This window comes from Nansenia antarctica (genome assembly GCF_963989245.1).
Source record: "Nansenia antarctica genome assembly, chromosome: 7".
NCBI classification, from domain to species: domain Eukaryota; kingdom Metazoa; phylum Chordata; class Actinopteri; order Argentiniformes; family Microstomatidae; genus Nansenia; species Nansenia antarctica.
The window spans coordinates 64,333,335-64,347,019 of record NC_137677.1 but is presented as its reverse complement, the minus strand read 5'-3'; the positions used below and the strand labels follow the sequence as shown (position 1 = coordinate 64,347,019).

Below are 13,685 nucleotides of genomic sequence, written 5' to 3'. Positions count from 1 at the left end.
CCCTCCTCCATCCCTCATCCATCCCTCCTCCATCCCTCCTCCATCCCTCCTCCATCCCTCCTCCATCCCTCCTCCATCCCTCCTCCATCCCTCCTCCATCCCTCCTCCATCCCTCATCCATCCCTCCTCCATCCCTCCTCCATCCCTCATCTATCCCTCCTCCATCTCTCCTCCATCCCTCCTCCATCCCTCATCCATCCCTCCTCCATCCCTCCTCCATCCCTCCTCCATCCCTCCTCCATCCCTCCTCCATCCCTCATCCATCCCTCCTCCATCCCTCATCCATCCCTCCTCCATCCCTCATCCATCCCTCATCTATCCCTCCTCCATCTCTCCTCCATCCCTCCTCCATCCCTCCTCCATCCCTCCTCCATCCCTCATCCATCCCTCATCCATCCCTCCTCCATCCCTCCTCCATCCCTCATCCATCCCTCATCCATCCCTCCTCCATCCCTCATCCATCCCTCCTCCATCCATCCTCCATCCCTCATCCATCCCTCCTCCATCCCTCCTCCATCCCTCATCCATCCCTCCTCCATCCCTCCTCCATCCCTCCTCCATCCCTCCTCCATCCCTCCTCCATCCCTCCTCCATCCCTCATCCATCCCTCATCCATCCCTCCTCCATCCCTCCTCCATCCCTCATCCATCCCTCCTCCATCCCTCCTCCATCCCTCATCCATCCATCCCTCATCCATCCCTCCTCCATCCCTCATCCATCCCTCATCCATCCCTCCTCCATCCCTCCTCCATCCCTCATCCATCCCTCCTCCATCCCTCATCCACCCCTCCTCCATCCCTCCTCCATCCCTCATCCATCCCTCCTCCATCCCTCCTCCATCCCTCCTCCATCCCTCCTCCATCCCTCCTCATCCATCCCTCATCCATCCCTCATCCATCCCTCCTCCATCCCTCCTCCATCCCTCCTCCATCCCTCATCCATCCCTCCTCCATCCCTCATCCACCCCTCCTCCATCCCTCCTCCATCCCTCATCCATCCCTCATCCATCCCTCATCCATCCATCCCTCCTCCATCCCTCCTCCATCCCTCCTCCATCCCTCATCCATCCCTCATCCATCCATCCATCCCTCATCCCTCCTCCATCCCTCCTCATCCATCCCTCCTCCATCCCTCCTCCATCCCTCATCCATCCCTCCTCCATCCCTCCTCCATCCCTCCTCCATCCCTCATCCATCCCTCATCCATCCCTCCTCCATCCCTCACCCATCCCTCATCCATCCCTCCTCCATCCCTCATCCATCCCTCCTCCATCCCTCCTCCATCCCTCCTCCATCCCTCCTCCATCCCTCCTCCATCCCTCCTCCATCCCTCATCCATCCCTCCTCCATCCATCCCTCCTCCATCCCTCCTCCATCCCTCCTCATCCATCCCTCCTCCATCCCTCCTCCATCCCTCCTCCATCCCTCCTCCATCCCTCCTCCATCCCTCATCCATCCCTCCTCCATCCCTCCTCCATCCCTCATCCATCCCTCCTCCATCCCTCCTCCATCCCTCCTCCATCCCTCCTCCATCCCTCCTCCATCCCTCATCCATCCCTCCTCCATCCCTCCTCCATCCCTCCTCCATCCCTCCTCCATCCCTCCTCCATCCCTCATCCATCCCTCCTCCATCCCTCATCCATCCCTCCTCCATCCCTCCTCCATCCCTCCTCCATCCCTCCTCCATCCCTCCTCCATCCCTCCTCCATCCCTCCTCCATCCCTCATCCATCCCTCCTCCATCCCTCCTCGATCCCTCCTCCATCCCTCCTCCATCCCTCATCCATCCCTCATCCATCCCTCCTCCATCCCTCCTCCATCCCTCCTCCATCCCTCCTCCATCCCTCCTCCATCCATCATCCATCCCTCCTCCATCCCTCCTCCATCCCTCCCCCATCCCTCATCCATCCCTCATCCATCCCTCCTCCATCCCTCATCCATCCCTCATCCATCCCTCCTCCATCCCTCCTCCATCCCTCCTCCATCCCTCCTCCATCCCTCCTCCATCCCTCCTCCATCCCTCCTCCATCCCTCCTCCATCCCTCCTCCATCCCTCATCCATCCCTCCTCCATCCCTCCTCCATCCCTCCTCCATCCCTCCTCCATCCCTCCTCCATCCCTCCTCCATCCCTCCTCCATCCCTCCTCCATCCCTCCTCCATCCCTCATCCATCCCTCCTCCATCCCTCCTCCATCCCTCCTCCATCCCTCCTCCATCCCTCATCCATCCCTCATACCATCCCTCCTCCATCCCTCCTCCATCCTCATCCATCCCTCCTCCATCCCTCCTCCATCCCACATCCATCCCTCATCCATCCCTCCTCATCCCTCATCCACCATCCCTCCATCACCCCTCACCATCCCTCCTCCATCCCTCCACCCTCCTCCATCCCTCCTCCATCCCTCCTCCATCCCTCCTCCATCCCTCCTCCATCCCTCATCCACCTCCTCCATCCCTCCTCATCCATCCCTCTCCATCCCTCCTCCATCCCTCCTCCATCCCTCCTCCATCCCTCCTCCATCCCTCATCCATCCTCATCCACCCACCTCCATCCCTCCTCCATCCCTCCTCCATCCCTCCTCCATCCCTCCTCCATCCCTCATCCATCCCTCCTCCATCCCTCCTCCATCCCTCCTCCATCCCTCATCCATCCCTCCTCCATCCCTCCTCCATCCATCCTCCATCCCTCATCCCATCCCTCATCCATCCCACCTCCATCCTCCTCCATCCCTCATCCATCCCTCATCCATCCCTCATCCATCCCTCATCCATCCCTCCTCCATCCCTCCACCCCCTCCATCCCTCACCATCCCTCCTCCATCCCTCCTCCCATCCCTCCTCCATCCCTCCTCCATCCCTCCTCCATCTCTCATCCATCCCTCCTCCATCCCTCCTCCATCCCTCATCCATCCCTCCTCCATCCCTCCTCCATCCCTCCTCCATCCATCCACCATCCCACCTCCATCCCCATCCATCCCTCCTCCATCCCTCATCCATCCCTCCTCCATCCCTCCTCCATCCCTCCTCCATCCATCCTCCAACCCTCACCATCCATCCCTCATCCATCCCTCATCCATCCCTCCTCCATCCCTCATCCATCCCTCCTCCATCCCTCCTCCATCCCTCCTCCATCCCTCATCCATCCCTCCTCCATCCCTCCTCCATCCCTCATCCATCCCTCCCTCCATCCCTCCTCCATCCCTCCTCCATCCCTCCTCCATCCCTCCTCCATCCCTCCTCCATCCCCCATCCCTCCTCATCCATCCCCCATCCATCCCTCATCCATCCCCTCCTCCATCCCTTCCTCCATCCCTCCTCCATCCCTCCTCCATCCCTCCTCCATCCCTCATCCATCCCTCTCCATCCCTCCTCCAACCCTCCTCCATCCCTCATCCATCCCTCCTCCATCCCTCCTCCATCCCTCCTACATCCCACCATCCATCCCTCCTCCATCCCTCCTCCATCCCTCCTCCATCCCTCCTCCATCCCTCATCCATCCCTCCTCCATCCCTCCTCCATCCCTCATCCATCCCTCCTCCACCCTCCTCCATCCCTCCTCCATCCCTCCTCCATCCCTCCTCCCATCCCTCCTCCATCCCTCCTCCATCCCTCCTCCATCCTCATCCATCCCTCCTCCATCCCTCCTCCATCCCTCCTCCATCCCTCCTCCATCCCTCCTCCATCCCTCCTCCATCCCTCCTCCATCCCTCCTCCATCCCTCATCCATCCCTCCTCCATCCCTCCTCCATCCCTCCTCCATCCCTCATCCATCCCTCATCCATCCCTCCTCCATCCCTCCTCCATCCCTCCTCCATCCATCCCTCATCCATCCCTCCTCCATCCCTCCTCCATCCCTCCTCCATCCCTCATCCATCCCTCCTCCATCCCTCCTCCATCCCTCCTCCATCCCTCCTCCATCCCTCCTCCATCCCTCCTCCATCCCTCATCCATCCCTCCTCCATCCCTCATCCATCCCTCCTCCATCCCTCCTCCATCCCTCCTCCATCCCTCATCCATCCCTCATCCATCCCTCATCCATCCCTCCTCCATCCCTCATCCATCCCTCCTCCATCCCTCCTCCATCCCTCCTCCATCCCTCATCCATCCCTCCTCCATCCCTCCTCCATCCCTCATCCATCCCACCTCCATCCCTCATCCATCCATCCCTCATCCATCCATCCCTCATCCATCCCTCCTCCATCCCTCCTCCATCCCTCCTCCATCCCTCCTCCATCCCTCCTCCATCCCTCCTCCATCCCTCCTCCATCCCTCATCCATCCCTCCTCCATCCCTCCTCCATCCCTCCTCCATCCCTCATCCATCCCTCATCCATCCCTCCTCCATCCCTCCTCATCCACCCTCCATCCCTCATCCATCCATCCATCCCTCCTCCATCCCTCCTCCATCCCTCCTCCATCCCTCATCCATCCCTCATCCATCCCTCCTCCATCCCTCCTCATCCACCCTCCATCCCTCCTCCATCCATCCATCCATCCCTCCTCCATCCCTCATCCATCCCTCATCCATCCCTCCTCCATCCCTCCTCCATCCCTCCTCCATCCCTCCTCCATCCCTCATCCATCCCTCATCCATCCCTCCTCCATCCCTCCTCCATCCCTCCTCCATCCCTCCTCCATCCCTCCTCCATCCCTCCTCCATCCCTCATCCATCCCTCCTCATCCATCCCTCCTCCATCCCTCCTCCATCCCTCCTCCATCCCTCCTCCATCCCTCCTCCATCCCTCCTCCATCCCTCCTCCATCCCTCCTCCATCCCTCCTCCATCCCACATCCATCCCTCATCCATCCCTCATCCATCCCTCCTCCATCATCCCTCCTCCATCCCTCATCCATCCCTCCTCCATCCCTCCTCCATCCCTCCTCCATCCCTCCTCCATCCCTCCTCCATCCCTCATCCATCCCTCATCCATCCCTCATCCATCCCTCCTCCATCCCTCCTCCATCCCTCCTCCATCTCTCATCCATCCCTCCTCCATCCCTCCTCCATCCCTCCTCCATCCCTCCTCCATCCCTCATCCATCCCTCATCCATCCCTCCTCCATCCCTCATCCATCCCTCCTCCATCCCTCATCCATCCTTCATCCATCCCTCATCCATCCCTCCTCCATCCCTCATCCATCCCTCATCCATCCCTCCTCCATCCCTCCTCCATCCCTCATCCATCCCTCCTCCATCCCTCCTCCTCCATCCCTCATCCATCCCTCATCCATCCCTCCTCCATCCCTCCTCCATCCCTCCTCCATCCCTCATCCATCCCTCCTCCATCCCTCCTCCATCCCTCCTCCATCCCTCCTCCATCCCTCCTCCATCCCTCCTCCATCCCTCCTCATCCATCCCTCCTCCATCCCTCCTCATCCATCCCTCATCCATCCCTCCTCCATCCCTCATCCATCCCTCCTCCATCCCTCCTCCATCCCTCCTCCATCCCTCCTCCATCCCTCCTCATCCATCCCTCCTCCATCCCTCCTCATCCATCCCTCATCCATCCCTCCTCCATCCCTCCTCCATCCCTCCTCCATCCCTCATCCATCCCTCCTCCATCCCTCCTCCATCCCTCCTCCATCCCTCCTCCATCCCTCCTCCATCCCTCCTCCATCCCTCCTCATCCATCCCTCCTCCATGCCTCCTCCATCCCTCCTCCATCCCTCCTCCATCCCTCCTCCATCCCTCCTCCATCCCTCCTCCATCCCTCTTCCATCCCTCCTCCATCCCTCATCCATCCATCATCCATCCCTCATCCATCCCTCATCCATCCCTCATCCATCCCTCATCCATCCCTCATCCCTCCTAAATTTCGTTGTTTGGTACCTGTACTGTAGCAATGACAATAAAGTCCATTCATTCATCCATCCCTCATCCATCCCTCCTCCACCGAATCGGGCTGGGTGTGATTGGATGACGCACGCGGCCAATGCACTTATAGACCCGCGCCGATGTGGACTTTATAAAATGTCTAGGATTTTTTTACAGTCTTGGTAGATCAGTAGTTTTTTTTTAATGATTTCTTTCAAGGCAGATTGGATCTATTTTGTAATTGTGATAGGCTTTTTGCGAAACTAATAAGAGCTACTTTGGTGCAAACCATTTGAGGATTTAAAGTTGCTGCACTTAAAATGTCTATGGAGGAGTCGTTTATTTTAAACCCAGAGGTGACGGACATGTTTAACGTATCCCGGCGGCGGGTGTATCCCGGTAACGACACAGGAGTCCCGGAGCATTACATTTGGCTGCCCGGTATCGCTATCGCCACCGTTTATGGAATAATCATTATCATTGGACTTATCGGGAACGTTACCCTGATGAAGACGTTCATCACTGTGAAGTCAATGCGCACGGTGCCCAACGTGTTCCTGTCCAGCCTGGCCCTGGGGGACCTGCTGCTGCTCGTCACCTGCGCCCCGGTAGACGCCAGCCGGTACCTGGCGGATGAGTGGCTGTTCGGCCGCGTGGGATGCAAACTCATCCCGTTCATCCAGCTCACCTCCGTGGGGGTCTCCGTGTTCACGCTCACAGCTCTCTCCGCGGACCGGTAAGAGATACATACAGATACATACACGCGCTGATAAGTGATACATGTGCCGAACTTCAGACGTTAACGTGGGAGTCTGTCTGGGGCTCGGAGAAGCCACGATTCACTTACTTTAGACACATGTACTAGTTGGGATATGTTGGATATAAAAAGCTAAATCATGAGCTTAGAATGATAAGGTTCTATCTCCGTTTAGAATGATAAGGTTCTATCTCCGTTTAGAATGATATGGTTCTATCTCCGTTTAGAATGATAAGGTTCTATCTCCGTTTAGAATGATAAGGTTCTATCTCCGTTTAGAATGATAAGGTTCTATCTCCGTTTAGGGATATTGAGCGAGATATTGAGCGTCAAAGTTTTTACATTCCATTATGTTCTGTGAGATGGAACCTTTGTATTTTATGAATTACTAACTCAAAAATGTCAACATTTTAAAAATAACACCACACAGGCATTAATAAACACCTAATGGATCAGATTAAGTAAAAAAATAAATTTTGACAAAAATGGAGATAGAACCTTAGAATTCTAACTTCAGGAATTGTCGAACATTTTAATATAAATCTAAGTCGTAGCCTACGCTATTTGTTGCGTCGTTTTCTACTTCGCTCTTGAGAAAAGTAGATTGTATATTTTACAGATTAAGCCTTTCTGCTGGCAATACTCTTATTCGTTTAGGACCGTATACCAACCGTTTGATCCCTTTTGATCCCAAAGAAAAGCAATCATTTTTGGTTCAACATTTGGCCTACATGAGGTCTTTAAGATAACCCCTTAAGGGTTAGGTTTAGGTTAGGGTGAGGGTTAGGTTTAGGGTTAGGTTTGGGGTTAGGGTGAGGGTGAGGGTTAGGTTTGGGGTTAGGTTTGGGGTTAGGGTGAGGGTGATGGTTAGGTTTGGGGTTAGGGTTAGGTTTGGGGTTACGTTTAGGGTTAGTTTTGGGGTTAGGGTTAGGTTTAGGGTTAGGGTGAGGGTGAGGGTGAGGGTTAGGTTTAGGTGAGGGTGAGGGTGAGGGTTAGGTTTGGGATTAGGGTTAGGTTAGGGTTAGGGTGAGGGTGAGGGTTAGGTTTAGGTTAGGGTGAAGGTTAGGTTAGGTTTGGGGTTACGTTTAGGGTTAGGGTTAGGTTTGGGGTTAGGGTTAGGGCTCCCATTGGAACACTATGATTCTGCCCCAGGTAGTCAGATAGAGGAGACCGCTGCCCGTGAGCCTGTTGGTTGTTATACACGTAGCTACAGAAGAAACAATATTTTAACAAACAATGTTATACTGTAGCTAGCAAAGTGTGTATGTGTGTGCAAACATTCTGTTTCTCAGAAACACACAGAGGCCTGAGAGGAAGGCTGATGAAGTGATAGTTGTACTTGGAGTGGTAGAAGATAAAAGTGTGAGGGAAGGGGGGATGTGGTCATCAGATTAGCTGAGTTGGAAGCAGCAGAGAAGATGACCACATACAGATGCAGAGAGGACGGGCTCCTGGAGACCAAGAAGCCATGGCAACGACTACCATTAGTCTTAGTTTCTAAAATGCAAGTCAATAGATAGGCCAGTCAATGTTCTAATATAGAATCGCTTTAATTCACCATATTTCTTTCAAATGAAACATATGCTTTTAACAGTCTTAAATTGTGTTGAAAAGCCACTTTTGCCCGATGGTTCTCGAGCCTAACGGCCCATAGGAGCAGGAGCCTAGCGTGAGGCGGCTTGATGTACAAGTACACCCCCTGGACATGACGCTGGTATGTCGCAGGGTCTTACCCCCCCCCTTCAATCCAACCCTTAATGCTGAGTGTCAAGCAGGGAGGCATCAGGTAGCATGTTTATAGTCTTTGGCATGACTCGGCCAGGGATCCAATCAGGACCTCAGGCTGGACACTCTCTGAGCTGGTGTTTAGACAGAGTGTCGTAGGTTAAGTAATTATCTAGTTTGGGAGGAGGGAGAAATCGATCAATTACTCCGCCTACCATTGCATAGAATCTGCAAACACACCTTCCTTCTGAATCAGAATCAGAATCAGAATCAGAATCAGAATCAGAAGACTTTATTGCCATGACATGTAAACATGTTAGGAATTTGGGTTTGGGACAGTGGAGCACGGTTTACAGCAGGACAGGTGCAAGACAGGACAAGACAAGTGCAAAACAACATCATAGTGCAAGAGTCATAAATAATATAAATATAATTATACAACAGTTAGTTCCGACCAAGTAATTTGATTGGACAAGAGGCATTCCATGAGTTACGATATACAGTATAACAGCAATGGGATATGTATCACTATGTATATGTATATGTATCACTCCGCCGCACAGATGTTCTACTAAATGACCGTTAATTAGACTACATGTTTGTGTTCAGGTTACTAGGCAACAGTCCATTTGAAGTTCAGTTGCGGAACTATTTTTTGTTTATTTTTATGATTAAATAAACAAACAAATCATAATCTGTTGTCGCTTATTACTGTTAACTAATAAATCGCGCTGTAGAACTGTTGTATAAAAGCAATATCACACGAGAGGTCGTGCTGTTATACTGAATATCAGCACGGCTGTGATTCGGTCGTAGGTACGAGGCCGCAGGCCGAGTACCGAGTACCGTGATATTCAGTATAACAGCACGACCTCTCGTGTGATATTGCTTAAGTGCAAAGATCAAGTGTTCAAGTGTTCATGTCCAGACAGTCCAAAGCTCTCTGGGTGGGGGTGGAGGAGGGAGGGTAGATAGATTCTCCTGTAGACTTCCGCCTCCCTCTCGCCACCACCTGGTTCTCCTTCATTCATTGAGCTGGGAATCACCTGGGAACCATCTTCTGGTGATCTCTCTATAGGTCATAGGTCATCTCTCTATAGGTCACTGGGGAATTCTCTCAGCCTGGGTCCGTGACCAGGTGGGAGTCCAACCACAAGTCGAATCCAGGCCAAACAATATTACCTACCTGCACACTATCCCATTAACATCTGTCTGATTTTTTTTTATGATTAATAGTTTTTATTATTTTCAATAAACAAACAATGAACAGACATCCATCACAAGTAACAGTTGACATTGGACAATAAATTAAAAAGACAGCAAATAGACACAACAAAACATAACGGTGATGTACAGAAATGTAAAACTACAGCATTGTCTAACAGTCATACTTATAGCAGTTTACTTTTTTATTTCCACGTTTTACATATTGGAATATTGCTATTTATTGCTATTTACATGAGCTGGAATTGCCATTATTTCTCAATATATGAGTGATACTGCTGCTCCCATTTCAAGCGATATTCTTCCACCTTATCAAGCAGCCTATATGATAGTTGTTCTAGGGCAGCCAACTGCCCAAGAGAAGTGAAGAGACGGTGCTGGTTTAACATCCGTCTGATTAAGTGAAACAGAACTTGTGGACTGGCAGATAGTGATGGTGATTAACTTCCATTGGCCCTCAAGCAAACACTTGTCATCGTGCACAGAAGTACCTTTGGTGTTAATCAGGGCAGTAAATGGTTTAATAACTGGTGCTCAACCTGCTCTAATCTGTCTGCAACAGTTTTCCTTTGGTCTGTGTTTTGTCTTGTTCTGTTTTACTTTGTCTGGTCTGCCTTTACTCCTTTGTCTGGTGCTATGCTGTTGTCCTGCTTCATTTCGCCCCATGCTCAGTTCTATTCAAATTCATTCTATTCTAGAATTCTTATTCAGATTCTTATTTGTTTTGCTTTGTCTTGTTCACATCTGTATACTGTGAGGATTTATTCCATTCTGTTCTGTTCTGCGCTTCAATTAATTATATTGAATTGCGGCCTGTAATAATAATAATAATAATAACTTTAATTTCTATAGCGCCTTTCAAAAACCCAAGGACGCTTTACAATTCTACGGGAAATGATCAGACAGACAAAACAGAAAACAAACAAAGCAAAACTGAAACATTGACTAGGGGCCAAAGGCCTTGGTGAACAGATGGGTTTTAGCGCTGATTTGATGGAGTCCCGTCTTCATCTCTGTCCATCAGATTAAATGATGCTACTGTATATTTTATGTGAACAGTGTCAAAGAGACCACACTCTCTCAGCACCGGCTGTAAAAGCATAATGAGTTCTTAGAGGTTTTATTCATTCAGCTGTGAGACTGAACCTTTAGGTGGGTTACACCTCTGGACTACCCCCAGAGATCTGTCATCTCAGCTCCTTCATCCAATATTGAACATCCACACTCCTAAAGACTCGGAATTAATGGTCCATATTCATTAACATCTCTCACTCTCAATTCCCTGCTCATGCTCTGTAAACCATCAATAATGTAACCAACCTGGGCAGAGGTTATTAATATGTATTTGTTGTTCTTTGTTGTTATTTAAATTCGACCTTTTATCTTCAGTGTAATCAATAGACTTTGATTCAGAGAATCAATCTCCCTTGATGTTAATTATTACCAAACATGAAGGACGCGTGAAATTCCAATATTCGCTTTCTTTGATGTCCCTGGCATTATGAATTTAGGAATGGTCTGTTTGATCTCTCTTCTAATAGAAATGATTGGGTCATTTTTTTTAATAGGGTGCCATTTGGACTTCATAACTTGTGAAAAATAAATTGTTGATTTACCTATATATATTATTTTTTTCTGAGTGGGGCAGTCCCACTAATATTTGTCATTTTTATTGACAGATACAGTAGAGATTTTAGACAGGAAGGATGGGTGAGAGAGAGAGAGGAGGGATGACATGCAGGATATGTCCCCGGCCGGAATCGTTATATAAAGGACATATCTAACTTGCTGAAAAACATAGTGGTCAAGCTCAGGCACCTAAATAGGGCTAACAGAGTGGACACTAACAGGGTGGACACTAACAGAGTGGACACTAACAGGGTGGACACTAACAGGGTGGACACTAACAGAGTGGACATTTTGAGTTAAAGTTAGCCTTTAGCCTGCCTGTGTTAGCATAATGCCTAGCATGACCATGAATACTTGATGAGGAATCTAATTTGCACTAAACACTTTTTTTTTTTTATTATTCAATTTGATTGATCTCCTCAATATTTAGGCCTAACAGGGTGGACACGTTATGGTCAACCACATTAAACTCACTGGATAAAAACATCAAAATCAGATGGTAAAAGAGGTGGAAAATCACACAGCTTACCATATTTGATTTCCCTCCACTGATGTGATGTCACCTCATGAGAGTGATGTGATTGAGAAATATGTTAACACAGCTCAACAGGGTGGACAGTTCCTCAGCAGGGACAAACATAACCTTAATTTCTTTGTACAAAATTAGATTTTTTTAAAATAAAAAGTATATTTGATTCAATAGATATTGCTCAGGAAAATGTAATAATAATAACATATTTGGAAATGTATATGTTTTTATTAGTTACTTTTTAGATTGAAGTTGAATGAACAACACTGGGGACATGGCAAAATCCCATTTACGTCTTTAACCAAAGCTTTTAAAATGTAAAAAAAAATAAAAAACGTAGAAGCCCATATCATTGTATTCATAATAAATAACAATTGACTATACATAAAAAAAACTAATGGAATTAGTATTTGTCCAAAGACAAAATACAACATGATTTGTACTGGGGATGGAAAAGGCACCCTATTAAAAAAATGACCCAATGACCTATTTGAATAAACTATCAATCACAAAACCTCATATCCTTTCAGGTACAGAGTCATTGTCAAACCAATGGACATCCAGTCGTCGAGTGCCACAGCGAAGGTCTGCTTCCGAGCCGCGGCGATCTGGCTCTTCTCAATGACTCTGGCCGTACCCGAGGCGGTGTTCTCTGACCTGCACACCTTCACCATCGGCCAGACCAACCAGACGTTTGTGACGTGCGCCCCCTACACCCACGTGGGGGACCTGCACCCTAAGATCCACTCCACGGCCTGCTTCCTCATCTTCTACGTCATCCCTCTGCTCGTCATCTCTGTGTACTACTGCTTCATAGCACACAGCCTCGTCAGGAGCACCGCACACATGCCTGTGGAGGGACACGCACACATCAAGAGACAGGTGTGTGTCTGTGTGTTTGTATATGTGTGTGTGTATGTGTATGTATGTATGTGTGTTATATTATTAAAAAGATATAGAAACTCACTGCATGTGTGTGTGTGTGTGTGTGTGTGTGCATGTGTGTTATATGATTAAAAATATATCGAAACTCACTGCATGTGTGTGTATGCGCGTGTGTGTGTGTGTGTGTGTGTGTGTGTGGTGCATGCGTATGTGTGTGTGTGTGTGTGTGGTGCATGCGTATGTGTCTGTGTGTGTGTGTGTACAGTGCATAGTGCAGCATAGCCAATCATCTCTTTTCTATCCCCCTACAGATTGAGTCCAGGAAGCGCCTGGCTAAGACGGTGCTGGTGTTCGTGGGTCTGTTCGCCGTCTGCTGGCTCCCCAGCCACGTGATCTACCTCTACCGCTCCTTCCACTATGGCCAGGTGGACACTTCCCTGGGCCACTACGTGGCCAGCGTGTGTGCGCGGGTCCTGGCCTTCACCAACTCCTGCGTGAACCCCTTCACCCTCTACCTGCTCAGTAGCGGCTTCCACAAGCAGTTCAACAAACAGCTCTGTTGCTTCTGCCTCCCGCTGGTCAGATCCAACATCCAGCAGCAGGGTACCGGGCGTAGCAACGGCAACACACGGGGGGCCTCGGTCAAGAGCACCAATCACTCGCTGGCCAACTTTAGTGTCGTCTACGGGGCTCAGCTTGGTCCAGAGGGCTCTGTGTAGCTATTCTAACCTTTATTTATACAGGTAAAAACACATTGAGCCCCAAGGGGCAAGTGTGGGCAAGTGTGACCTGTTCACAGGCATACAACAACAACATCCACCACAAACAAATACAATACAAAACCTGGCCTACATAGTCTAAAACTAAACTGAAACTACAAAACCTAAAACTAGACAGCTAAAAGAGCTAGGGACAGGGAGGGGTCAGCAATGGGCAAATGGGAGGGTCAACTCAATTGCGAGAACAAATCATAGACTCGCACTGTATGTCTCTCAGCAAGAGCTTGAAACTGGAAAGAGGGATCAGATGAGACAGTTTCAGACTCTGCTGTAAAGAATTCCAAGAGGAAGGGGCTGCAAATGAGAACGCCCTCTTGCCTTTCATATTCCGGACCAAGGGGATGGAG

At 50.3% G+C, this 13,685-nt stretch overlaps 1 protein-coding gene across 1 annotated transcript; it reads left to right on the top strand.

Annotated features, from left to right (window-relative positions):
- Positions 1-6,130: 6,130 nt before the first annotated feature.
- On the top strand, positions 6,131-13,278 carry grpr (gastrin-releasing peptide receptor; the record flags this gene model as incomplete). The annotated part of the gene is made up of 3 exons (XM_080537034.1): positions 6,131-6,546; positions 12,205-12,556; positions 12,871-13,278. The coding sequence occupies 3 exons, from the start codon at positions 6,131-6,133 to the stop codon at positions 13,276-13,278; spliced, it is 1,176 nt and encodes a 391-aa protein (XP_080393160.1).
- Positions 13,279-13,685: the final 407 nt, after the last annotated feature.